Source organism: Podarcis melisellensis, assembly GCF_964234715.1.
Source record: "Podarcis melisellensis genome assembly, chromosome: 2".
NCBI lineage: Eukaryota > Metazoa > Chordata > Lepidosauria > Squamata > Lacertidae > Podarcis > Podarcis melisellensis.
This window is the reverse complement of record NC_138529.1, coordinates 73,830,017-73,855,921: the sequence shown is the minus strand read 5'-3', so window position 1 is coordinate 73,855,921 and position 25,905 is coordinate 73,830,017. Positions and strand designations below refer to the sequence as shown.

General features: G+C 39.3%; 2 protein-coding genes and 1 long non-coding RNA gene across 5 annotated transcripts in view; 1 reads left to right on the top strand and 2 right to left on the bottom strand.

Annotated features, from left to right (window-relative positions):
* The window catches only part of NT5DC2 (5'-nucleotidase domain containing 2), a 31,551-nt gene extending 11,708 nt beyond the window's left edge, over positions 1-19,843 (top strand). The window contains exons 5-14 of the mRNA XM_081900295.1: positions 1,759-1,852; positions 6,195-6,323; positions 7,095-7,155; positions 7,339-7,441; positions 9,818-9,919; positions 10,733-10,814; positions 12,780-12,866; positions 14,289-14,429; positions 14,677-14,741; positions 16,047-19,843. Of these exons, the coding sequence (XP_081756421.1) occupies positions 1,759-1,852; positions 6,195-6,323; positions 7,095-7,155; positions 7,339-7,441; positions 9,818-9,919; positions 10,733-10,814; positions 12,780-12,866; positions 14,289-14,429; positions 14,677-14,741; positions 16,047-16,308 (1,126 nt within the window). The 3' untranslated portion in view covers positions 16,309-19,843. The remainder of the gene's footprint in view (positions 1-1,758; positions 1,853-6,194; positions 6,324-7,094; positions 7,156-7,338; positions 7,442-9,817; positions 9,920-10,732; positions 10,815-12,779; positions 12,867-14,288; positions 14,430-14,676; positions 14,742-16,046) is intronic.
* On the bottom strand, positions 4,248-6,186 carry LOC309363922. Its single transcript, XR_014165656.1, has 2 exons — positions 5,137-6,186; positions 4,248-5,101 (listed from the first exon to the last, which is right to left on the bottom strand). It is a non-coding gene; the product is annotated as an uncharacterized lncRNA (long non-coding RNA).
* A 624-nt stretch (positions 19,844-20,467) lies between the features above and the next one.
* Positions 20,468-25,905, bottom strand: part of STAB1 (stabilin 1) — a 90,967-nt gene continuing 85,529 nt past the window's right edge. For 2 of the 3 annotated variants that reach the window (XM_081900188.1, XM_081900190.1), the window contains 7 exons: positions 25,657-25,763; positions 25,274-25,393; positions 23,839-23,985; positions 23,556-23,675; positions 22,647-22,790; positions 21,726-21,836; positions 20,468-20,736 (listed from right to left, as the gene is read on the bottom strand). In XM_081900188.1, the coding sequence (XP_081756314.1) occupies positions 20,680-20,736; positions 21,726-21,836; positions 22,647-22,790; positions 23,556-23,675; positions 23,839-23,985; positions 25,274-25,393; positions 25,657-25,763 (806 nt within the window). In that variant the 3' untranslated portion in view covers positions 20,468-20,679. The remainder of the gene's footprint in view (positions 20,737-21,725; positions 21,837-22,646; positions 22,791-23,555; positions 23,676-23,838; positions 23,986-25,273; positions 25,394-25,656; positions 25,764-25,905) is intronic. The other variant, XM_081900189.1, reaches the window with a different exon arrangement.

Genomic DNA, 25,905 nt, shown 5'->3' with positions numbered 1-25,905 from the left:
GCTTTGATGCAGCATTTTAATGGCCACATGTAGTAGGAGTGAAAACCTAATTATATTTTATTGGCAGAGATTAAACTCTTGTTTACACAATTGAATTCCAGGTCTGTGACTTAAGCCAGTGCAGGCGGAACACGCTGGCAAGACTTACTGAAGTCGGATGTTCTCTTTATCTCACTGTCCCTCACTAAGAAATTGAAACGTGCACAAGTTGCATCAACGGTTTAAAAAAGGAAGCTGGCATCCTGCCCTGATAAATATGCTTAACTGGACATTCATTAGTGAAGTTGTGTGGAAAGATCCTTTCTGAGCATAAAAAAACAAAACCCAGTAGCAGTCAATTAAGAGCTGAGTCAAAAGTTCAGAACATGATGTTCGAAGTGAAAGTTTAATCATTTATTTATTTATCAAAAGTAACTGATTGTAGTTATTGCTTTGCAAAATGCACAAAAATGATGTCCTGTTGTGCATGCATATCTGCCAGTTAGATTGAATAGGTTTTAATTTTGCGAGTAATGCAGAGATAGGGGGCAGGCAGCAGGTACCAGCTGTGCCATCTTGGAACCAGAGTCTAGTGGAAATTCTCCCCTGGAGAAGCAATTATTGTCATTGTGCCCGGGCTCCACTGACACTTATTCTCCTTTCTCTTGCAACTGTCGTGGTATCCCATTACTTTGCCCAGCTGTCTCAACCACATAACTGTCCAATCCAACTGAATAACTTCTTAAGATACAATACCAAGAACACTGGCTTAGCCGAGGAGAGTTTAAATTCCTTTTGCATCCTATAGACTCACATGGGTTTGGACTCAGTTCTTTGTTTAGTCAACTTTTGTTTTGTTAATAACTTTGGTGTGTGTAGATTCTCTGGTTCCTTTTATTAGCTTCATATACCTTGTCCTTTTCAATGTCACTTTTGATACAATTGTAATAAAAGCATTCCAGCTGAAAAACAATGAAACATGAAGCTGTCTTGCATGATTCAGAAGCTACTTTTTTGTTTTTTGTTTTAAAAAAATTATAAATCTTTATTAAACATTCAACACATATTTACACAACAATTTGCCATATTACAGTTTATGCATATTCTAGTTTAACACTACACAAGAAAAAGAAAAATACAGCAAAAAATAAATAAAAAGGAAATAAAAAATGACAGTAAGAAGGATAAAATAAACTTCCGATTGTTCTCAAAAAACTAAGTCTCATTTGTTATTTTTTACACAGTATCATATTATATTTTATTTCCTTCAGAGAAATATTCTTTAGTTTGTTGTCTATACATTACATGAAGCTGTCCTGCATGATTCAGCAGCTACTTCAAAAGATGCTTGATAATATTCAGACACTACTGTTTTATGCAGTGAGTTGAATCATTGAAGGATCTTGAGTCAATGCTGAAGCACCTGAAATTTAATACTCCCCATAAAAGAATACAGTGAACCTTTATTAACATGGTGATAAAACCAAGAGGAGCTATGTTGGTTGATTTGCACTTCCAAAGTACATACCCATCATATAACTTTTTTAAAAACGTTGCACAGAATAACCAATCAGAAATGATTCTCAGTGAAGTGAACACAGCTGGCTACCAATTTACAAATGACCTGTGAAAGGTTTAATCTTTGCTTTCTTTGATTCTGGGGCAGCTGAAAGGCCCATGCTGTGATAGAAATAGACTTTCATTCCAGTCTGTCCTTTTTCTCCTTTCTGGCATTTATCTCACTTGAGGTTGACATTCACTCTTTGAACTTGCTTATAGAGGGCTGAAACCAGTGCCTGATGAAGAGGTTATTGAGATGTATGGCGGGACCCAGCATATTCCATTATACCAGATGAGTGACTTTTACGGCAAGGTACCGTAAGCTTCGTTCTTGACCATTTAATAAAATGGGGCGTTGACTCTGAGAAATCCAATATCTAAGGAATTAAGTGTAAATGCCAGTGATTTCTTCTAAGTGTGAAAAGGCAGTGCTTGCCAGTTTAAACATACTGTTTCTTCAGGAGCTTTATGAACAATTTGTCAGGGAGATGGTGAGTCTGGTTGACTTTTGTAAAATAATAATACATTTGTTGGCTGACTGGATGACTCCAGATATGACCACCAAGGGAGTACTTTAATTATTATTACTAGCAATGCTGAATAATTCATATTTTTGCATAGTACTTATGCATCTGTTCATCTTTCTTGGGAGTAGTCGTCTCTGGGGCTCTGCTGTTCCAATGGGTATCCCAGAAGTCTGGGTGTCTGTCAGCATATTTATACAAATCCCAACAGCCATGGTGTTAATATGGAGATTAGATCTCTTGCATCTTTTTACAACCATTTCAACCCTTCAAATCTAAGTTTGTTGTTGTTTTTCAACACTATTGCAATTTAGTAGCACTGCAGAGGACTAGATGAAGTTGTTCAATGGCCAGATAGGATCTGTAAGCTACCAGATAGCCACCCCAACTCACTGTATAGTGTTCCTTTTCAAAGGACTTAACAGCAACTTATTAAAAGAAAATATTTTTCTCTAGACTTGTAATTTGACACTCTGCATTTATTCAGAAATAGTGTTACTCTCGGAGACAGTTCAGACACTACGTCACTCTCTGAATCTCTGTGCACAGCTAAATCATGAGCAAATCTCAGGCTTGTGTACTCATTCCTCAAGGTCAATGAGATAGTGCATTCAGATAAACATAGGCTTTTCTGGTGCAAGTGTTGCCTTACTCTCCTTCTCGTCATTTTTTATGCATTAAGGTTCACAGATAAAGTAACATTTGAACAATTCCCTAGTTCCAATTTTTGAAATACATTGTCCTTCTCCCATTGGACAGGGAGACGTGCAATACACGCCTTTAGAACAGAAGTAATACTTGTATGTAACACATTGGGTTGTACTCAGCAAATTCATCCAAGAAGGACTCCTCCTGTCTTCCCATGTCCCCCTCTCCACAGTTGATCCAGAAGGTTGGAAGGACCCCAGAACAAGATTTTGGGTAAAGGGGCTCAAGGGGTGTAGAGGAAGTTCCTTTGCGTAGGCAGAAGTTTTTCCATTAATGGGGTGACTTGGTTGGATACAATATGTTGTTTGCTGCCAATTGAGCTGCAGAACAGCCGCCTTTTCTAGAGAAGTTTTTCTGTTTCTGTGAGGTTCCTTCAACAGTGCAGTCATGTCTTCATGTTTCCTTGCCCTCATTGGATACAGGTCTGTGGGAAAGGCCGGTAAATGGTGTGTATATTCATCCATTAACAATCTCCTAAAGGTTGGTACAAATTATTCCTGCATACTAGCTTCCATTCAGTTTTATTTCTATCTTCATGGGAGCAGGGCCTAATATGTGTTTTACATGATCATACTGTACAATCAAGAGATGTACGGTATTCACCATCCTGTAAATTGTAATGTCATAAAAAAATAGCTGTGGAGATATGCTTTAATGGGAGCGATGTTCAGTGAAATCTTAAAAGATAGAGAGCATAGTTGCAGTAGACAGATTTTTGGTGCTTTATATAGCTTTTTGCAAAACCAAAAAAAAACCCATTACACACCATGGTTAAACATGACTTATTTGTCCTTCATGACAGCTCTGTGTGTTAGGAAAGTTTTGAGAGAGAATTGTTTGCTCAATGGTAGACTAACCATATCTAAAGCAAACACTGTTGTCTCATACTCCATGGATATATGATGTGATGACAAAAAAGGGAAATTCTGACCCATGAGGGTTTTTTATAATTGCTTGAAGAAAGAACTAAATTACATTGATTTTTAAAAAGACCTTTTAACTATACGGTACATTTTTTCTTTGCATTTGGATTGAGTAAGAAACATCTACTCCTATGCAGTATTTGTCTGTTTTTAATCTAAAACCTTGTAGGTGGTGGTCTGCTGGCGGGGAGAATCCCTTCTGTTTTAACAAAGATCATTCTAGCTTCTTTGGCTTCTCCCAACACTTTTTTATTTCCCTGACCTCTCCCTCCATTAAGATAATATGCAGTTACCTTATAGCAGATATTCCATGTTTTGCTATACTTTAAAGTAACCTCTAGGTCTGCAGTTCTGGCTCCCACTAGTGCAACTATTCATTGGCCTTTCTTATTTAAAATAATTATCTCCCCTCCTGGGGTCCTTTGAACACATTTAAGGCTGCTTATTATATTGTTTTAAAACAAATGTCAGGGTTTCATCAATAAATTAAAAGTATCCAATTAAAATATGGGAAGCATTGGAGATGAGACATGTATTAAAAAAACACAAGATATTAGTAGAATAATGTTAGCTTAGCAAGTCAGAAGCCTAAAAAGAAGGAAGGTAGGTCTTGAATGGTCTGATAACATGGTATTGATTAGTTTATTGCTCTACTGTGTGCATTGACAGTGTACATAAGTCCCTTCCAACTGACAGACCAGAAATAATTTGTTGATGTCATTATAGTTGGAAGGTGAGTTCTGTTGAATTAGGTCTTGACTAGTTAAGGTCATTATGGTGTAGCTGTTTTGCTCAATCAGCAACGATACCAGCCCCCTGGCCATATGGCAGTTAGTATCTGATTTCTGTTTAATAAAAGTGTTTCTTAGCATAATCTGTATTATAAAGCAGATTATTTCTTTAGTCAGATGAAAGGAAAGGTCATATTTCAATAATTTTCGGTTGTTAACAGACTGCCACATATGGCTTTAATTTGTAGTTCAGTCTTGGCTTTTTGTTTTTGTTTTTTGTTTCGTACTGTTCAGCTGCTAAAAGAGAACAGATTTTTGTCTGTGTCATTGTTGCCATTTCTAGAGACTCTCATTTCTTTAAAGACCTGAGAAATTGGGAAGTACTTCTTGAAATAAACAAATCACCAAGTACAGTAGTATCCTACTATTTACTATACCCTTTTAGTGACCAGAAAATTTAGTGACCAGAATAGGCGCTGGAGGTTCATGATAGCACAGAGTTTGAGATCACTGATATTTTCTCATATTCTGCATGTCAGTGCAGTTCAATCTAGGGTACTTGTATTTATTTTATTTTTATTTCATTTAGCTTATTTTAATACGGCTAAATCCAAATGCTTCAAATAGACTGTATTGCCTCAAAAGATTGGGGGGGGAATACTTTTTTGTTGTTGTTCTATACAATAACACATATACATTCCTGACCATTACCAATCTATCCCCACAATGGTCCCATGCAAATCAAAAGCTAACCAATGATTTATCCCTCTATCTACTATGTTTTTTCCATGTCTGATAGCATGTGAATACCATGCAATAGGTTTATCCCCTTGCATCATGACAAAGATTTGCTGTGTGTGCAATCTCTCTATAAACCAAGCCTCTGTTCAGTTGCTATAGTGAAATGGTGAGCACGTGAGTGCAGTCTGTCCAGTCACATTTCTGTACGGAAGTGACTATATAAACTGATTATACAGTTAAAAATATATAGCAAACCAAACCCAATCCAATTTTGAATATAATTTGTAGATCATAGGTTAATGGGTCAATGAAGTTCCTTTAAAGAGGTATATTAATATTAAGGAATGAATCTGTATACATAATTATTTACAATGTTGCAGTTTTTAATAACTTGAATGATCTTGTTTCCTGCGTGGAATTTTTAATTCATTTACTTTGGTAAATTTGGTAATGTTATTTGTTTTTGTATTCCTTGGCCATATGAAGTTGCTGCTGAAGCAGTTTTTTCATGTGTGTGTGTGTATGTTATATCCCATCTTTTGATACCATTAGGTGAGCGAAAGGCATCTCAAGTAAAACCCAAGACAGCAGTAGAACAGCCTCAACAACGTAATAGTAGCTTTAAAAAGCAGACATCAGTAGATGGGTGTTTCTTTACGTCAGTCCCAAAGCTGATGGAAAAAGGGGGGGCTTGCTAATCTTTCACAAATCCTGATAGAATTAGATGCATACCAGTTAAGTATCCATGTTCCCAGTGTTGTTTACCAGAATCTCTAAAATCATCTCATACTTGCCTAGTTACAGTAAGTCTCTGACTCCTGTACATGCATGCCACGTTTGATTCGTTGCTTTGGAGAGCAAAACCACAGCTGCTGATTCAAAAACTTCAGTAACTCTCTATTATTGCATTCGCAGAGGGTACGCTGTGTTCAGCTGAAATGTGAGACACTGTGTCCAACCTCCCACTTCCTATAGAAGTACATTATGTTAAACAGCAGTTTTTATATTGTGTTTCCTCTTTTGGACAGGGTCCATCAATTAAGCAGTTTATGGACATCTTCTCCCTTCCTGAAATGACTCTGCTTTCATCCGTGACTGACTATTTCATGACTCACAATATTGAGTATGACCAAGTTCATCTTTACAAGGATATAAGTGTGAGTACAGCTGTTTTAGGGTATAGGTGAAAACTCTGCCATTGGCAGTCCCGTGTCTTATATGAGAGTTACGTTGTGCAAGCATAATGTATCATTGTCAAATAATAATAAATAAATAAAGGAGACCAAAAAATCAAGCAATCATTAATTATTATTTTAATTAGCATGAAGTATAGTGAATCTCTATATTGCATTTTCCAGAGGGGCAGCCATGTTATTCTGTTGCAGCATTAACCAGTCTTGTGGTACCTTAAAGACTTAACAAGTTTATTGTGGCATATGCTTTGGTGGACTGGATTCCACTTCATCTTTAAGGTGTCATGACTCTACTTTGCACATTGCTTTTGTCATTTGTCATCTTCAGTAATACTCCTAAGGTGCTTTTTTTCAACACCTATAAGAACCTGACCACACAAGCAGAACTCTGCTTATACATCTTTAGCATTACAGTTGCTTTGGACTGTAAATTTAAATATACCCATGTATCAGTGACTTTAGTGGTTTCATGGAAATTACTTATCATTTGGTTTCTCTGTGTTACACACACACAGAGAGAGAGAGAGAGAGAGAGAGAGAGAGAGAGTGCCCTCAAAGTCCACTGATACACAGACTGTGTTAGTGCTTTGGGTGCAGATTTCCTACATCATATGTCAAGTTCCTGACAGTTTTCTCTTTTGATGATTACTTTATAAAGCTGTGTATACATTAATGGTGCTGTATAATACAATACAAGGTTTAAGACTTATGCATAACTACTCGTTGCTGTTTTAGGATGCCATTAAAGATGTTCATGTGAAAGGAATGATGTACAAATGGATTGAAAAGGACATGGGTCAGTTAAGTTCTAAACTTTGATTAAGGTTTTTTTGAATAGTAATGAATGCTGTCTGGCATCTAATGGCTTTAGATTAATGGTTTTGAACCACCAAACTGAAATTTGCCTAAATGTTTTCTTCTTTTTTGTCATAGTGTTGTGTACTTCTACATTATGCTTAGCTTAATCTGTTTCTTGCAGAAAAATATATTCTTCATGGAGATGAAACTTATGCTGTCCTAAATCGACTGGTTAACCATAACAAAAAACTATTTCTTATCACAAACAGTCCTTTTAGCTTTGTGTGAGTATCATCTCTTATGCATCTTGATGAAATGGTTGCTTATGTGCAAATGTTAAATGACAGTAGTAACTGTTCAGTGTAGACCATCTGGATAGCAGCTTTCTTATGTAAACATTTTTAATTGCTATAAGATAAGATATTATTATTGTTATAATAACATCAGGATCTATTTGTGTATTTGATTTGTTACCCTGCTTTCACCATCAGGTGATGGTGGCGTTCAGTTAACAACGTAATCATACCATTACAAACAAGTACAGCAAGTTTTAGCAAAGTATTGTACACGACTGTGAAACTGGAGAAACTGCATTGCTAGTTCTGTGGTTGCAAAGTTAAATTTGAAAAGTGATTGTAATCATTCCTAGGGGCACAGTTCTGTCCTGGTACATGCGCAAGGTCTGTTTCGTTGTCCCACCTTGGTATGCATAGGTGCATGTGGACTAAACTCTATGGTCTGTGTGCCTCTGATATTTCCAACTCACCCTCCCTGTTTGCCTGCTGTGAGTGACTACTCATGCTATGGATCTGAATTACTGGAACAAAGGAAAGAGCTGGCTGGGGATAGAGAAGGTAAATAGAGGCATCCTGTTTTCTATAATGTCCTGATGGTGTGTGGTGCTTCCTCACGTGCCAAAGTGAGAAGCAACTGGGCTCTGATAGGATCTCTGGATGCACCCCATCTTCAAGTAGGGAAGGGTTGTGCAATAACATTGTATGCATTATAGGTAACCTAATGAATAGATGGTAATGGGCCAAAGCCTTCAGATTCTATAGTAAACTCCTTTTTAAGAAAATCAACTCTCCCATAATAGGTGTTTTTTGTAGACTTTGGTAATGGAACATGTTCTCCATCCGTGCCTTTGCAGAACTGAAGGTGCTATTCTGTTGTTGATCTAGGTTGGAAATGACTTGGAGCCATTTATCTCACGAATTAACTACCAAGTGCCTCTCTAAGAAACCTCTGCAGGAGCCCTCAAAATGCTGAAGCCTTCTTCACATGTAATATGGTGGCAAATGCATGTTTGCCGCTGCATGTGTTATGCAGCAAGTGACACCCGTCCTGGCTTCCTAGCCTAGTTCACGAATGGACTAGCCAGTATGAACCTTTTAGCCTAAAGGCATGGTTGAGGTCTTGTCAAGCTGAACTCAGAAGCCATGGGGAACTTCAGGCAGGGAAGGATTGGAGAATAATTTAATTCACAGGGCCTTAACAACTTGGGGACCACCTGATTCCTTAACTATCCTGTCTGATCACCCTGGTCTTCAGGGGAGTTGCTATTAGTTGGCCCTTGTGGCCCTGATACATGGAGTGGAATTCAACATAGGGACAACAAGACTTTTCTCCTATGGGGCCCTCACACACTCCCTAAGTCTGTTCTGGGTTTTCCTCCAGGACATATTTGGGGGATGCAGGGCAGGGAAGAGGGAGAAGACTGCCCATTGCGCTAGCAGACCTTGTTCTGTGCACACGACAACTTACTTGAATTCTGCTCTTGGCTTGCATGCACCAGAAGTTGTGTGCTCAGAACTGTGGGCCCAGTTCTCTGGAATGCCTCTGAGATCTGACAGGGGTCTACCCTGTCAGACTTGAGGTGCTTGGTGAACAGTTTTAAAAGCATTAAAAGAAAACTTTACTGATTTTCATAGTTAATATTTTTCTCTTTTGTAACCTCCTTATACACTGCTACGTAAATTGCTTAAATAAATAAATAAAGTTGCAGAACATTAAGAACAGTGTATGTATTGAAGACAGCCTAATGAACACATGTAAATGGACTGAAGCTTTCTTACTTTTTGACTGCTTCTGAAGCCTAGCACAGTACTGAGGACAAAACCCCAACCCTTTCCTGAGCATGGAGAAAGGCTCCCTTCTGGGATTGGTCTGCATTTTGGAGGTACCCAGAGAAGAAGTAAGAAGGCTTGGGGCAGTATCCAGTACATTTGTTCAATTAATTCAAGGATTTACACTTGCACAATGGAATTATGGCCTCCCCAAAACATTCTAGACCGTTGGGAAGATCCACCAGAACAATTTTAGAGGGCACAGAGGAGGAGAGCAGAGAAGAGTTTCATTGCACACACAAAAATCCTTGCGCTAATGACATTAATTTTATATTATTGCCTTGACTGCTTCTGGAATTCAGAGTAAAGGGAGGAAAAATCATTTTGTGGTCCCCATCTTTGTGTAGTCGAACAGTAAGCCCTAAGAAAACTCAGCTCCTGCTATGCTGTTAGGAAGGCAGGTTAGAATTATTTTTTTTAAAGAAAAAATCTTGGCAGATAATCCATGTCTTTCATCAGATCAAAATGAAATCTTTCTCTAGAGTACCATGCAATGGATTAAACGAAATAACCTTTCCCTGTTTTTGTCTGCAGTGATAAAGGAATGAAGCACATGGTTGGCAAGAACTGGCGAGACCTTTTTGACATGGTCATTGTTCAAGCAGATAAGCCGAATTTCTTCACTGATAGACGCAAGTATGTTTTGTGATTGTAGTATACCAGACCTACATATTACATTTAACTTTGCAGCTGTTACACAAAATGGCAACTGCAGATTCGGTGCTTCTCTGCCCCACATCCTTAGTTGATGATAAAGGGGGGCAGAGCCAGGAATGTGGAACATCCTGAAGTCAGGCTATGGGCAGGAATCCTGACTGGTGGGGTGAGGGACGAGAGGAATTAAGTATTCAGTTGCCATGTTTTGACAGCAGCTGTTCATTAGCAGTACTGCGTTTCCTTTCAAGATGCCAAATTAGTTTTTTGCTATTTCAAATTCTGGCCAGATCAACCCAAGCTCCTTCTTCTAAAACTGCTTGTTTGTCAAATTGTACAGAAATGTATTATGTTAATTCCCTGCCTTTTGCAGAGTATTTGAAGTCTTTAATACTGTGTGTAATGCAAGCCATTGACGTCAAGCATCCATGTACAATAAGTCAAATAACTATTTTTAGGACACCTTTTCCTCTATCCCAGCTGCCATGTGTGTTGAAGTGGTTATATATATTGAGTCCCTAACATCCTAGAAAAAGAAAGCATGCAGTGGCTATTTTTTCTCTTAAAACAGACCATACACTTTCATTATGCAAACTGTTGTGAATAAATGGGCCAATTTCTTTCCTCCTGCTGCTTTCATTAACAAACTTTTGAACAGTTCACATAATAAAACTAATGATGATTTAACACAAAGTGACTTAAGAAATCACTTCCCATTTGTCATCTTACTTCAAGTTTCCATAGCAAGACTCACTTGTTTACAGGCCTGTAACAGCAGTTGTTTGACTTTTGTAGACCCTTCAGGAAAATGGATGAAAAAGGTTCACTGCACTGGGATAAAATAAGCAAACTGGAAAAGGGGAAAATTTACAAACAGGTAAGACTACTTAACAGTATCTTATCACTTCATGGCTTAGCTTAAGGATACTAGAATTTTTTGAGTCACTTTGAAGTATGTGAGCAAGCATGAAAAAGGTATTTGCTACTCTTCTTCAAAAGCTGTTTTATACTTTTTTCATAGCTTCTTTATTTCCATTCTCTTAGAATCTCCCATTCTTAGAACTGTGGTGCAAATATGTCATAAGATAAAAGCTGAGGTGGATAATTACCCTTCCGAAGTCATAAACATATTTGTCCTGTTCTTTTGAAATGATTTCATCCCATTGTTTCTGAAGGAAAACAGTTGAGCAAGGTTTTGTTTTCCTATTTTAATATGTAGGCGAGGTAGTCTTGTTCCGCAGGTAGACTAGGAGTTAGCAGGGTCTTGAAAAATCTTTTGAGGAAGGCTAGAAGATTATTGATCAGTAGAAGATACCACGAAAAATTGTTAGTAACCCACTTTATGTGCTTCACAGTTGAGCTCTCTAAAATTCAGAAATGGTTCTGAGGCAGTGCTGTGATCAAATCAGGCCTTCAGAATTATAATGTCAAAGTATTTCATTGCTGAGTCAATGATTTCAGACATAACAATATGGTGCCAATTGGACAATGGCTGTAGCATCATCCAAACAAACATAATATGGCTAAATATCTTCAGGATTTGTTAATAGAATGCTGTGTGGATGAGACTAGGAAGATGAGGAAGGCTCTGTATATTCATACCATATGTGACCTAATACATGGGTAAAAGTGTCCCAGTAGGGAAATCATTTTGACCCGCAGTTTCCTAGTTGTGTTTTTCCCAGATGTCTTTATTACCAGACTCTTGTCTTAGAATCCGATATGTTAAAACCTTCCCAGCACAAACATTTGAATGGTTGTCATAGTTAGGGAGATGATTATTGGTGTGTGCTTATGTCGTTGACAACAAATTCCCTCTGAAATTAACACATTTCTCCATTCTTACTAGGCATGCCAATGTTGGGAAAGTTTCTTAAAGTTGGAATTGGGATGATCTTTTAAACAGCAAAAAATGTCATTCATTCATCCTGCGTGAATTTGAATGTGATGGGTTGGGATTGACGTCAGTGATGATGGAAGTCTAGTTCTGGTCATGCCAGGATTCATTAGGAAGCATGAGTAATAGTGGAGGGAACCCAGCAGCCTGGGTTTTGCTGCTAGGATATCTGAGGACAGATCTGCCTTGCAGCCCAGTCAAAACATACAGAAGTTGGGCCAGTGGGAGAAGCTTAGGAACAGATAATGGTCACTGCAAAAAAGTAAGTGTACCTTTATAAGGTAGCCTGTGTCCCACTTTGAGGGCCCTGGGAATAGCACATTGAAATTGGGCCTAGACTACCTTGAAATTAATGTTCAGCACATAGCAAATCACTAACATGAATCATGACTTAGCTATGCTTTAAAGCAGACCCATTCAAGGTAATGGGACCGAAATTAATCATTACTAACATCAGTCCCTTTGCTTTCGGGATACAACCCCTTTTTGTTTGTAGTTTTTCAACTGTAGTATTGGAGTAGCAGTGGATTGTCGTACAAAGCTACAGTGAAGCTAAATCAGACAAGAACTTAACTCACCACACACTTAGGGATCAGTTAGTCTATAAATTTAGGAATGGTTCCTTGAATACAAACAACGTGCAAGATATGAGTTTGTAGGAATGATGGGATTATAAATCTAGCGTTCCAAAGTCGCCATTTCCCTTAATTTGACAAAGTTCCCGTGAGAACTCCTTAAGCTTTTACCCATGGATGTTTTTTTTAATAAGCAGCTTATTCTGAACAAATATTTTCTCTTTGTTTCCTTGGCTCTGTAGAAAAATCAAAGTAGTGAGAGACTTATTTTTTTGACCTTTTCAGGACCGGCACACACTGTTTTTCTTTGCAAGAAGAAACCAGATATTTAAGTTTATTCTCACATTCTTTTGTTCATCTTATGTTTCAGGGCAATCTGTTTGATTTTCTGCGGCTAACAGGCTGGCGTGGGTCCAAGGTCCTTTATTTTGGTGACCATTTGTACAGCGACCTTGCAGTAAGTACTCCAGTCCCACTTGGAATTTTATCTCAGTGCTACTTAGTGGCCTCTGCTTGCTACCAAAATCCAAGGACAGCTTCAGTATTGTTGCTCTGGGATATATTTGTGGAAGACACCCACACTATGGCTTTGATTCTTCAATGTTCAGCATGATCAACTCCCATTGCATAGGTGGTTCCTTTTTAGCCAGTCCTGATTTGAAACCCATACCAGCATCAGGTTTATTGCAAAAGGTCCAATATTTTCTTCTTCTAGTCTGCCATTTTAAGGCACATAACCATTTTTAAGAATAACAGTTTAAAAAGTAACTGTTGGATCCCCCCCCCCCCGTGTCAACTTTGTCTACTATTTTTAACTTTATTTTTCTAAAGGCAACTTGCAAAATGAGAGATTTTTCCTCCCACCACTTCTTGCCTTTCTGCTTGGCCAGGATCTGCCTTATACCTTGTGAACAGAGAGGCACTATTTCCTTCTGGCAGCAACCCCTTGCACCTTGCAAGAACCATTCCAGAAAATTGGATGGGGTGGGGGGATGCAGGGTGTTTCTGCTGGACAGGCGCCCATTGCTGTGCATGCTTAGACAAAAATAATAGGGCCCACTGAGGTCAGTTGAACTTGTTCTGTAATAACGATGCACAGGATTCTATTCTGCTATATCTCTTTACATGTGCATCTGAAGAGCTCCAGCCTGCCAGCTGACATTGTGCGCTGGCTCAGTTACACTCAAGCTGATTTCCTTGCCGAGGCTGCTGTTAGGAAAAACTCTGCAGAGCTTTTATTGAATAGTTTTATTGGGTACTTTTATTGTATCTGACATTAATTTTTTTTGAGTATATTGTATCTTTTGTATGCTATCTTCATGTTTTGGTAGGCAGGGTATATATATTTTTCATCAAGGGGAATAAAACCAAGTCTGCATGAGTGGTTGACTGCTTTTGGGAATGATCTGGCCTTGAGTAGACTCCCTAGCCTGCGGTTGCAGATGCTGTCATCCACAAACATATTTCAACTGCTGCATTTTGTTTACTAAGAATTTTTCCTTTTTTTTTGTAAATAAAACATCACCATACATTTCTGTAGCACATTCTGTTCAACCCAGAGATCGCCACCCCCTCCTCTCCACTCCTAAGGACTGCCACTCCTCAAGGACTAATAAAGCTAAAAGAAGATTAATGTTTATTTAAAAATTAAATGGTGTGATAAAGAAAAGAGTAGACTATAGGATAAAGAGAAAAGCTAACAACGAATAGTGGCATTCCTGCTTGTTGTTGGTGAGTAAGAACTGGATGAAAAATTGTTTCCTTCAGGCTATGAACTGATTTATCAGTATGCCAGGGCTATTAAAATGTGTATTGTGGACTTATTTACAAGGCTGCATCACAGTATCTTATGCTATGCCTTTCCCTCCCTCTTTCTTAGGATCTCATGCTGCGGCATGGTTGGAGGACAGGTGCCATTGTTCCAGAACTTGAGACGGAAATCCGAATCATTAATACAGAACAGTATATGCACTCTTTGACTTGGCAGCAGGCTCTTACAGGACTTTTGGAGAGAATGCAGGTAAAATAGACCAATTGGTGATTTTATTAGGTAGTTGCCTAGCATGATTATGGTTAGGCTTGCCATCACCCTAACCTTAGCTAAGCCAACTTTCTGGTTATATTTCCTTGTTTGTATTTCTTTTCTCTTGATGAAAGGAGATGTAAAACTGCAACCTTCATAAGTATTAGGAACATGTATTTAGCCTGATATTCAGATATGTTCAACATTCAAACATATTGGATTTATTTATTATTTTTACTTTTAGATGTATCAAGATGCAGAATCTAGGCAGGTGCTACTGGAATGGATGAAAGAACGACAGGAAATTAGGTGGGTCTTGATATTTTTTTATTGTCGTCTGTTCCTCCACGCCTCAAAAAAAGAGAAAACTGTCATTGTATTATTACATAAATTCCAAACACAAATCTCACACTTAATTAGGAACTGGTTGTGACTTGAAAGGCATTTTCATAGTATGCTAATCCCCAATATTGCTTTGCTTCTATACTGAACACAGTTCAGGGGTGCAGGTGGCCTACTTAAGGGCAGGTGAAGTAGCAAGACAAACATGTCAGGCACTCCTCACCTGTCTCTCAGAACTTAAGGGGTGCAGGAAAAGCTTTTAGCAAGCTCTAAAGAGGATGCTGGGTGCTCCCTTAAACAGACTAATCTACTGGTGAAACACAGCAGAGGAATTCTGAGTAGCTAACCCCCACATCAAATGGGGGCGCCTTTTGCGTGGTCGCATGCAGCCCCCCCCCCCAATCCCATGCAGCTTCCAGCAGTACAGCTTGGATTCGCATCCCCCCAGGCTGGACTCCTGGAGGTAGCCGCCTACCTCTGCCAGTCACCCAATCCCAGCTGGGGAGGCGTTGCCAGGAGAGAGTTGGCCAGAAGGGTCGCCCTGCCCACACAATAATGGGCGGAACTTACCTGGGAGTTCTCAGTCGGCTTCAGAGCTTCTCCCACCCTGCCCTCCCTCAGTTAAGCCTTCTTTTGCAGGTTAACCTCTTCTTTACACTGCGCTGCTACGTTATGGTCTCTGTTGGAGGGCCGGAAAGGAATTTTCCTGCATTGGCAGGTTTTGTCTTCCCCGTAGCAAAACGTCACAACTTTGACGGTTTCAGGCATTGGGCGGAATCCTTTAGTCTATCTTCCCTAAATGGGAGGGGCGTGAAGCGGTGACCCACGCCCCTCCTGCAGTGGCGATCCCAGGATTCCCCGTTAAAGGGGTTGTTTTGAGGGGAGGCATTGGCCATACGCCAATAGGTTGTCATTGCTCTCCCCTGCGACAGCGGCAAAATGGGGGGCAGGCTCTCTGCTTGAACAGACGTTCTCCAGAGCCAGCCCAATCCCCACACGTTCTGGATAACCCTGATGTTCCCCAGATCCCCGACCAGGGACTGGGAGGGATAAACGGCTAATGCCTAAGCCAAGGTCTCCCTACATCTGAAGCTTTAATAAAGTTGTGGCCAAAATTTTAATCCCATAACATAATAATTCAATTGTCTTGAATTATTATTCCACTCGGGTGTCGCCTGGGGTTGGGGGGGGTTCTCCGCCTTCTGTGCAAACCCCCAGATGTTTTCAAGGGTTTCTGTTCTCATGGCTTAATAGCAAATAATTTCCTTCCAGGTCACTTTCGAAGAATCTTTTTAACCCCCAATTTGGAAGCATCTTTCGAACCTTCCACAACCCGACCTACTTTTCTCGAAGACTGATCCGTTTCTCTGACATCTACATGGCCTCCATCAGTTGCCTGCTGAACTATGATGTCAACTTCACCTTCTACCCCCGGCGCACTCCGCTGCAGCATGAAGCTCCCCTCTGGATGGACCAGCTCTGCACTGGTTGCATGAAGACTCCATTCTTGGAGGAAATGGTGCACATCCGGTGAAAGGATGTGTATGTCCCACTGCTGCGATACAGCTGTTGTATAGGAAAGGCCCAGCAGCTTAGCCTTAGATTGCAACCTGGTTACAGTGTGTGCCTATTGCTGTCCTTTGCCTCCCAGCACTTCCTAATAGATACTCAAGATGAACGAGTGAAAAGGCTGTGCAAATTATGTCTTAGAAATGCTTCACTGATAAGAAGTCCAAAGGTGAATTAGGTTCCTGTGCACTGTCTCCATAAAGTAGTTCCTTCTACTTAGAGATTCTACCCAAAACGTTTGTGTAGATCCAGAGTTTGTGCGCTGTGTAGCCGTGATCCGATTATAGTCTCAGAACTTGTTGATACTATACAGCCCTATTTGTCCATGTCTCTACTCTGACTTTAGATGTGACTTAGCTGTGATTATATTGGCAAATAGCTTTGGATGTATTCCTACTAAAATGTGGACACATTTATATTCTTAAGACCTAAGCCAGAATTACTTTTGATTCACTAGCGCTGAGATGCACTCTAAATAATTGGCAAAAGAATTTTAAACTTTAATAACTGCCAGCAGCTCAGAATGTGCTAGATTAACACTTGATGAGGTTATAAATTCAAAGGTGCTAGCTTGTGTATCTTTGCACAACTGAGCACAGTATAATAAACAACATATAGCCAATTCAGTTTTATGTACAAATGTAGTGCTCAACAGAGCTTATTGTGAGCATGGCCCATAAGGGCTAAACAAGCAAAGTTTCTCACCCGGCAGATCAATGACTGCTGCTGGGAGCATAGTGAGATTTCACAATAAGTAGTGTGCATTTCTGCTAGAGCGTGGACTGGTCCACATGTACCAATTGATTACACTTTGACTTGTAGCACAATGTGTGACCTGACCATTGGAAAGCACTATGTTTGTGGTAGCTTTGTAATGGCTCAACAATAAATGTTGTTGCTGCACTCTTCACATGATGTGCATGCATATTTCAATCAGCCCTATTAAATATACCATCCCATATATTTCTAAAAGCTACTTTTCACCATTGTATAAGTGTAGCTTGAATTTCAAACCTATTTCTTAGCTTGAGATCAGAATATGGAAACAAATGGTGTTTTATTTAAGCATCTACTACTTTTTAGCCTGACACAAATGAAGGACGCAATCTATCACCAGTGTCCTGCAAAAGGTGAGCCTAGGGTCCAATGGCTGAAGCCACGGGTGCTTTCTCCTTTGTGTGAGATGTAAACCTGGGTCTCTTTCACTGTGCAATAGGTGGAGCTGCCATTGAAAGACTACTCAGAAGAAGCATCAGCTAATACAAGTGGTGAGTTATCAAGACCATGTTAACTGAAGTGTTCCAGTGTTTGCACATGCTCTGCATATAAAAAGCCTCATGTTCAAGCTCTCTGTATGTTTAGGAATGTCCCATCTAAAATCCTGCAACTGGTCTGACTTAATAATAGGCCGTTTCCTATATATTGGTAAAGGCAAACATTTTGGGCCGAAGCTAGTTTGGCGACACATCTTTTCTATATTTCATCATAATGGAGCCCCCTGACCCTCAACTTAATACCTGTTTTTGTACCCAGCTACTGCAGATCAGAAACATACCATTTAATAGAACATCTTTCCCTGGAAGACTCACCTAAGTCCATTTGGGCTGGCTCTGATAAGCGTTGCAGGTGTATAAATTAAAAGCTGGGCAGGGGACCTGTGTTTATTTTTTAAATACTGCAATATGATTGAATTCTATAATGGGTTTTATGCTGGCTAATTTAGGTATGGCTATAAATAAATAAAGCTGCTCCAAATGATTCCAGCACAATTTTTTAAAAAATCTAATCAAGAACTATTTTGTCTTACATATGGCAGTTCAAAACTGGAATTAAGCTGAACTGTGCATTGACATGGTAAATTGCATTCTAATGATGCCAAAGCAACCTTACTGTCAAGCTATAGAAATTGTTGCCACTGTAGTTGATGCTTTAGGAGATGTTTTGTTGCTCTTTCTCATGTATATGGTACCAAAGTGATGTCGTTTAAGACTAGGATACTGGCCTTTGTGTACTGTATCTTATATTTTACTCTTTTAGGGATTTATATTAGGATTCTATGTATTAGTCAAACACACTGAGCTGGTTTATAAAATGTGGTTTGATAAATTATTCTGTAGCTATAATAGGCTTAAGTTTAGTTGTGCAAAAAAAAGAATCACTTTATTATTCACATCTTAAGTAAGGAAACAAACATACCTTAGAATGGCCTCTCTGAAGTTTTCTACTACAGTGGTACCTCGGGTTACATACGCTTCAGGTTACAGACTCCGCTAACCCAGAAATAGTACTTCGGGTTAAGAACTTTGCTTCAGGATGAGAACAGAAATCACCCAGCGGCAGCGCAATGGCAGCGGGAGGCCCCATTAGCTAAAGTGGTGCTTCAGGTTAAGAACAGTTTCAGGTTAAGAACAGACCTCTGGAACGAATTAAGTACTTAACCCGAGGTACCACTGTATTTAATGACAACTATAGTTATATAGTCTGCATGTGTCCTGCAAGCAAATATAATATGTAGAGCTGTTATTTCTTTATTGTTATTTCTTCTCTTTTGACACGTTCTCAACTATGTCAAGTCTGTCTTCAAACATGATGACTTAAAAACAGATAAGCACTGTGTAGGCAAACACATAACACTGTGGAATGCCTACAGGGGTGTCAACCAGAATAAAATGGGGGGGGGGGGAATAAGCCCTGCCCAACACAGAATTTCTGGAAAGGCTGGGCATTCCCATTCAAAGTGAAGGTATAAAACTTGATGTCACCTCATTTCCTTATTAATGTTGCCTGCTTTAAATGTGCCAATTAACGTTATACTACACAGAAGAGATAACATGAATAACTAACATAACCATTCCTGCATCATAAAGCCATCTGTGACCTAGCTTTTGAACATGAAATATATTAAACAGCTAGTTTTCCTAAGTGATATAATATCAGTTTGGCTCGATGTTTAGGTGAAGGAAATGAGCATTTGAATAAAAAGCTGTAAGATTGAAATGGCAGAGAACCCAATTAACTTGCTATACTGTTTCCATTGTATTTACTGTATTCCGCCGAAAAAGTGATACTGGATTATTTGTCAAACATCTGTACTTTTTAGCACATTTATGATCTAAATTATTCTAAGAATTTTCTTGTAGCATTTTTGAAACCCAACCTAAGGTTCTGTGTCATAAGGTGCTCAAGTTAGCATTATCCTCATTCTATTACAAGTAGGCAACTCTGTATAATGTCAAATGGCTCAGAACTTGAACTGAAATAATGATTTGGTCAAATTTTGTCCGAGCAAGGTAAAATAGTTTTGGCTCACAGGTCTGCTCACCAAGCATCCTGTTGTCAGCTGCGTGCCTACTTCATAACAATCTGCACAAACATTCATTCTTCTTTCCCACACTACACAGAATTTGTGGTTTGTTCTAAGTGACCTTGCAAGTGTAGAATGTTTCTTTTGTTGGTTATTTACTATTTTTACAAAAATAAAGTATTGCATCATGGGATAATGACTTTCTCTTGACATTGTCTTCTCTTAGGCAGTGTGGGGATTACTAAATAATGGCTCTCAATCCTAAGGCAGAACATACCTTTTCACCATTATGTATCCTTACTAAGTGTTGAATAACTACCTTCAGGTTCAAAATAACCAAACACTTAATGAAGGTTGACAACATTTGCTTGTTCCCATTCATTTACAAACATCTGTCATTCTCGGAACAGTACATAAATTCAGTAGGATTATAAACAAAGATGGGCCTACAGTTTTCAGGCAGTATTATTTCAAACTGCCTTTTAAGTAACATTTTTTAAAAGGGATCGGCAGAAGGCTCCATAGTGCAGTTTCAGAGTAAAGTTATCTAACTGAACTCAGATTTTATTGGCCCACTGAAGATTCTCCACAGCATCCACCGATCCAAAAACATTCAAGAGTCATCATATTCCCTAAGTTTCAGCCTGAAGATTTAGGAGCAGAATCCAAAGAACACAACATGACTTTCCATCCCTCACCTTCCCAATGCCACTCCTTATGACATCCAAAAACCCATTCCTGACATCCAAAAACCCATTCCTGACACCCAAAACAGCACAAGGGGGCTACATTCAAACAGAAAATTGCCAAAGTCCCTGTGTGCATGCAAGGGCAAGGAGCTCTATGGGCCCCGATTTCCTGCCCATGTATTTAAGAAGAGGAATGGAACTGAGGTATGTTAAACAATTTACAATTAAAGCCGCTTGTTAATTTGTCACCATTGAAAGGGCAGGCAAGGCTTCTTAGCAGTCCATAACAGCCATATTCTGTTCATTCTGAATTACAAAGCTTCTGGAAAGTGTTGTTTCCAGCTTACTGGTCGCCTTGAATTCCAAAGGCATCTGAAAAATTTTCTCCGGTGAGAGAATCCTGAAACAAACATTCAAATACATATTAGGCCAGTTAATCTGACAAGAGTTCTATAGAGAATAAGCTTGACTTTTGCAAACTTACTGTAGTACAAGCAAACCGGTCACTACAATATCAATTCTCCACTACAAATATGCCATGTGGACCATCTGTGGCTTGGTGCGCATTGCAAGAGCAAAGGAAGCAATCATTTTGGGCAGCCTTAAATTCACCATTTTAGATCTTTTATTGAAGATTATTCAGCAGCACTATGCCAAGATACTATCGGCACTATGCCAAGTATCACTATGCCAAGATACTAAGTACTGCTGATCCCAGTTTGGTGATCGCCTTCTGAAAGAAGAATGGAAAAGCAAAACTTTGCTTGTATTCAGATGCCATGATAGGCTATGGTTTGTGATCACAGGAATCAACCTAGCTTTCCCACAAACTTGCATGCTCCCCTCTCTTTCTGCTGAGACTGCAAGGAGAGCAGAAGTGTTTGTTTCCGGTTTGAATTAATCATATTTTAACATTAGTCTGAACCCTAAACTGTAGCTAATCTTGAAGAAGCTGGCTTAGTTCTACAAACCATAGTTGTTGGTTTCCTTCAAATAGAGCATTGTTAAGGTTTGCCACAGTTTTGGGGGGGCTCTTGCAAAACGTTTAACTGCAGTTTATTGAAAAGGGAATGGAAAGCTTCCAAAGTTGCAGCTGTGCTGCAAGGGAGTGGTCAAGTCCAGAAGGAGGGTAGAATTTTCCTGTCATTCTAAATGCTGGTTTATTGTGATACTCAGTTACAGCAACTAGACTGGGGGAGCAATGCCTCTTCAGATTGCTTGAAAATCAAGGCGGCTTCTAAATGATTCAATTAAGAGACTAATGAGAAATGCTTTCTTAATTAATTTTGATTATATATGGACAGTAAATGTAGAAAAGGTTGCAATTAGAAAAACTTCACTACACTTTGTATAAATATATCAACAGAATATAAAGATCAGTTGTCTTACCTCAAATGGCTCATAGATTGAGATGTCTGCTCCATAAATGGGATTTGGAATGGACACCAAGTGTGGGCTCCTTTCCTCCCAGGGAGAAGGCTCATCATCTTCCAGCTCAGCCTACAGGCAAAGTAGAAATAGGCTAAGCATGTCTGTGCCCTTCTAAATGCAAAGCTGATTAATTAATTTAAAAAGGCACAAACCACTGGCATCAATTTGGTCTATAATTTTAATAATTAGTATTGATATAGTGCTCTTTCATTAGTGCTCAAAGGGATTCCCTCATCCCGTATACATCTGCAGCATGGCCGGCCAAATGAGCCGAAAGCTAGAGTTGTCCTGCCTATTGTGATGCATAACTGAAGCTACAATGTGAGTGGGACGTGAGAAATTATGAAACTTTTAAGCAAACTAATTATTTTCCTCAGAAAAATGAGTAGTTGCTATAAAAAAATAATAAATTCTTTACTTGTTTTTATCCTGTATTTTATTCTGTGAACTGCCCTGAGATCTTATGATGAAGGGTGGGATATAAATCTCGTAAAAATAAAAAACAAAAGCTGGTTGTGCAACTGATTGAGCAACAGGAAGTATCAGGGCTAGATAAAATCTGTTGCACATCCAACTGTACTGGCTTCCTGTGCAAACCATTCCACTAGCACAATTAGTACACTCTTAAGGGACTTTAAGTGCTATGTTGAATTCCTCCCAATACTTGGCATGGATGCAATGTTACAGGTGCCTGTGACCAGAAATGAGAATGCAACAAATTAGAAGATATTTCCCCACTTAATCCATATAATTGAAGGTGGAAAGTCTGTGGGAGTAATGAATGAAGAGCTGACACTTTGCAGGACTTGTAAACCGTTTAGAGACTATGATAGGTGGTATATTAATGGTTTAAATAAACAAAATGCATGACGAAGATACCTTGAAATAGCGAAACTGGAATCCTTGGTTCTTCCTTTTGAGGTAGATGTAGGACACGCCAGCCACCATTGCACACAGTACTAGGGAGACTACAATGGATACACTGATGGTCACAGCAGCAGGTGATTTCACAGCACCAACAACCTGTGAAAAGCAATTTTGTTCGTATTTCAAAATGTTGGATTAGAGTCCTGCCTTAGTTAAAGGCAGCTAGTGTTTTTTTAAAGTGCCATGCTGTTCTACAGCAAATCCGAAAACTCTTATCATTATGATCATGTTTGGTGGATCTCTGTCCCCCAAAACAGCCACCAGAGCTGTAGAAAACTGCTGAGAAATTGGACAGGAAGCAGCAACCAATAAAGGAGAAGTACTTATGACCAACCCTCAAGTAGCCCTGAAGCTTTCCTTCTCTTCCAATCAATATAATGTTGCATCTTGATCATAATTTTGGTTATCTTGTTACTGCTGGGTAGCTAATCGGATAGTTATAGTGTCATTTATAGTATCATTTTGGCCTTGAACATAATAAACTGGGTAATTTTTATGGCTTAGTTTTGAGGTGAATTTTCGTTTAAAGGTTCTGTGAAATTGTATATGGTTTATTTTGTTGTTCAGGGTCTTCCTTTGTAAAATGAGTAACTGCACAATCTTAAAAAGCTGGAATTTTATGGAAAAAATTAATTACTGTACAATCAGATCCATGTTAGTTAAACAACATGGCCTCCATTTATAGACTTGGGAACACACAGAATCAAACCCGCTGATCATTATTTGCAAAGCACATCACTTCTTAAAAGACTGAATTTAAATCCTACTTATGTAGTAAAGCAGAGATGAATGGGATGCAAACTGGATAATTCTGCAGCAGGATAATTCTGAAAGATTAATACAAACCAACTAATAACCAACCTGGTCAAGTTGCCCAAGTTGAGGTGCCATCAGAGGTGCTTCAATAGCATGAATGATCCCATTGGAGGCCAGAATATCCCATTCAACTATCACTGAATTATTAATCATCTTACAACCCTGGTGCAATAAAAGTGAAGAAAACCAAATTACTAAACCATTGAATTACAATTTAAAGACTTCAAGGATTGCAAATAAAATTTGCTGCATGTGGTGCAAAGCATTTTACACAGTCAAATCCATAAAGGTAAAACTGATTCTGTCGTTACCCATATGAGATACTTACAGGAAAGCGGGTGTTATTCGTGGAATCTGCAATGGAAAGGTTGAATCCGGCTTGCGAAGGTATAACGGCACCGGACGTGAGATTGAAGCTCATCAGGGCCATGTCTCTCGCAGATGAATGAAGCTTCAGATCATTCAGTGTTAGAGACTGGTAAGACAAAGAAGAGTTTCAGTTCCATTCAAAGTTATGATATTGGTGAGAAAAAGAGGAGAGACAAAACCATAGTCAACTTCATTGCAACCTTCAGTTCAACCTCTCTGCAGGACAACACAATATATACACACAACACAAGCACAGCTGGGGCAGAGCCATTGGAAAGGATTGAACAGAGATATTGAATTGTATCTCTCCTCTCCTAGAAGGTTTGTCTATCATTTGGAAGCCTCTGTGAGCAGAATGGAGGGGGGAAGCAATTTTCACTAATTCCCCCTTTCGCTGCCCCTGAGCCTGCCCCCCCCTCCAGTTTGTTCCCTAGGATTGAGAAGGATTTTTAAAAATGGTGTCCTTCTATTCATGGAACCCTTCACTGGAGCAAAGAGCCATCTGTTATATAACTCCTGGTGCTTGGCCATGTAGTTACAGCAAATTCTGCATTCCTTCACAAGTTGAATATGTTACTTTCTGTTCAAGTGAGGTCAGTTTAGTGATATAAAACTAGCTATGTTATCTTCATTGTTTGGACCCCAGTTAGGGTCTCTTTGTCCTACCACACTTCACGGACTGGGTTGCCAGTCTCCTCTGCTGTGAGGATGTTTCACATTCTGAAACTTAAAACATGAAAAGAAACTCATTCTTTTTTCAACGCCTCCTTGAAAATACCTTCCGCCATCAGATCAAAGAGTTTATTTTTAAACCTCAGTAAATAAATTTGGAGCTCAGCTCTGAGGACATTCTTCAAAGCTATTCTGCTGCAAAGCTTTCATTTACATTTAAATGACACAAGAACAGGGACTCTGTGGCTAGTTGATGTCACTGGCTTTATTTGGGTATGGAATGCAGGTCTCCTCCTCTAAAATAGAAACCTCGTTTCAGAACTACTTTGAGGCCATTATCAATGCAACAAATTAGATTTATGGTTTAGCTGCCATGGCTTTCCCAAAATAATTCTAACATAATTTGGCCAAGGTGCTACAAACTTCTATTCCCTGAGACCGCAGAAATTCTCAGGACTCCATGGGAAAAGGGAATAAACATTTAATCTAGTCTTTTCTTTTGGAGGTCATTTGCTTTAAGGGAATCTGATTTGAATGTATTTTGATACAACGGTTTACTTCAGTGATCTTATATTTGACCAGTTCTTGTAGACAGTGATGACCATTGGTTAAATAAGCCATACAATTATCCATGCGTTCATTCAACCAAAACTAAACCACTTTAAGGCTGCAGTGCAAGTACAAAATAATAATATCGCAAAGTCCTGTTTTGCATTTCTTACTGCATTTTTTCGAAAGCCGGAGTTCAGGGGTACAAAAAGAGTTTTGTAAGTCATGTCTGTGGAGAGGAAATTAAAAAATTCCCATCCTTCTTGGGTGGCATTGGCATAATCCAGTACCATCTGAAACAGAGAAAGGAACGTGGTGGTCAGCCTAAAAGTATAGCTCTGTTCTTGGAAGCAGCAGCCACCCTCCTTCTCCTTTAAACATCGAGCGAGCAGAAGGGTAGAATACCTTCTTCATGAACCTCTTGGGACAAGTTCATGGCTCCCTAAGCTGGGAGCCCCTGCTCTCAGATACACATAGCAGCAAGAATACATAGAGAAAGTCACCTCCCGAGGCCTCCCTGCTCCGTACTAGCCAAAAGAAGCATTAATGTACTTACAGAATAGTAGACTGAGAAATTTGCCTTCTGGGCCAGCACTGCCACAAGACTCCCTGTGCATGTGTAGCCATCTCCCACAAACCCATCCCTACAGACACACTGCACATCTGAAAGAGGGGGAAAAGGAGGAAGAGATGGTGTAAACTTTCGTATGCCATGATTTGGCATGCAAATCAGTTTCAGGCAACAGAGCTTCCATCCCGCTTAGCTTCACTTCTCTATTCCATCTCCAATTCAGCTTGGGGCACT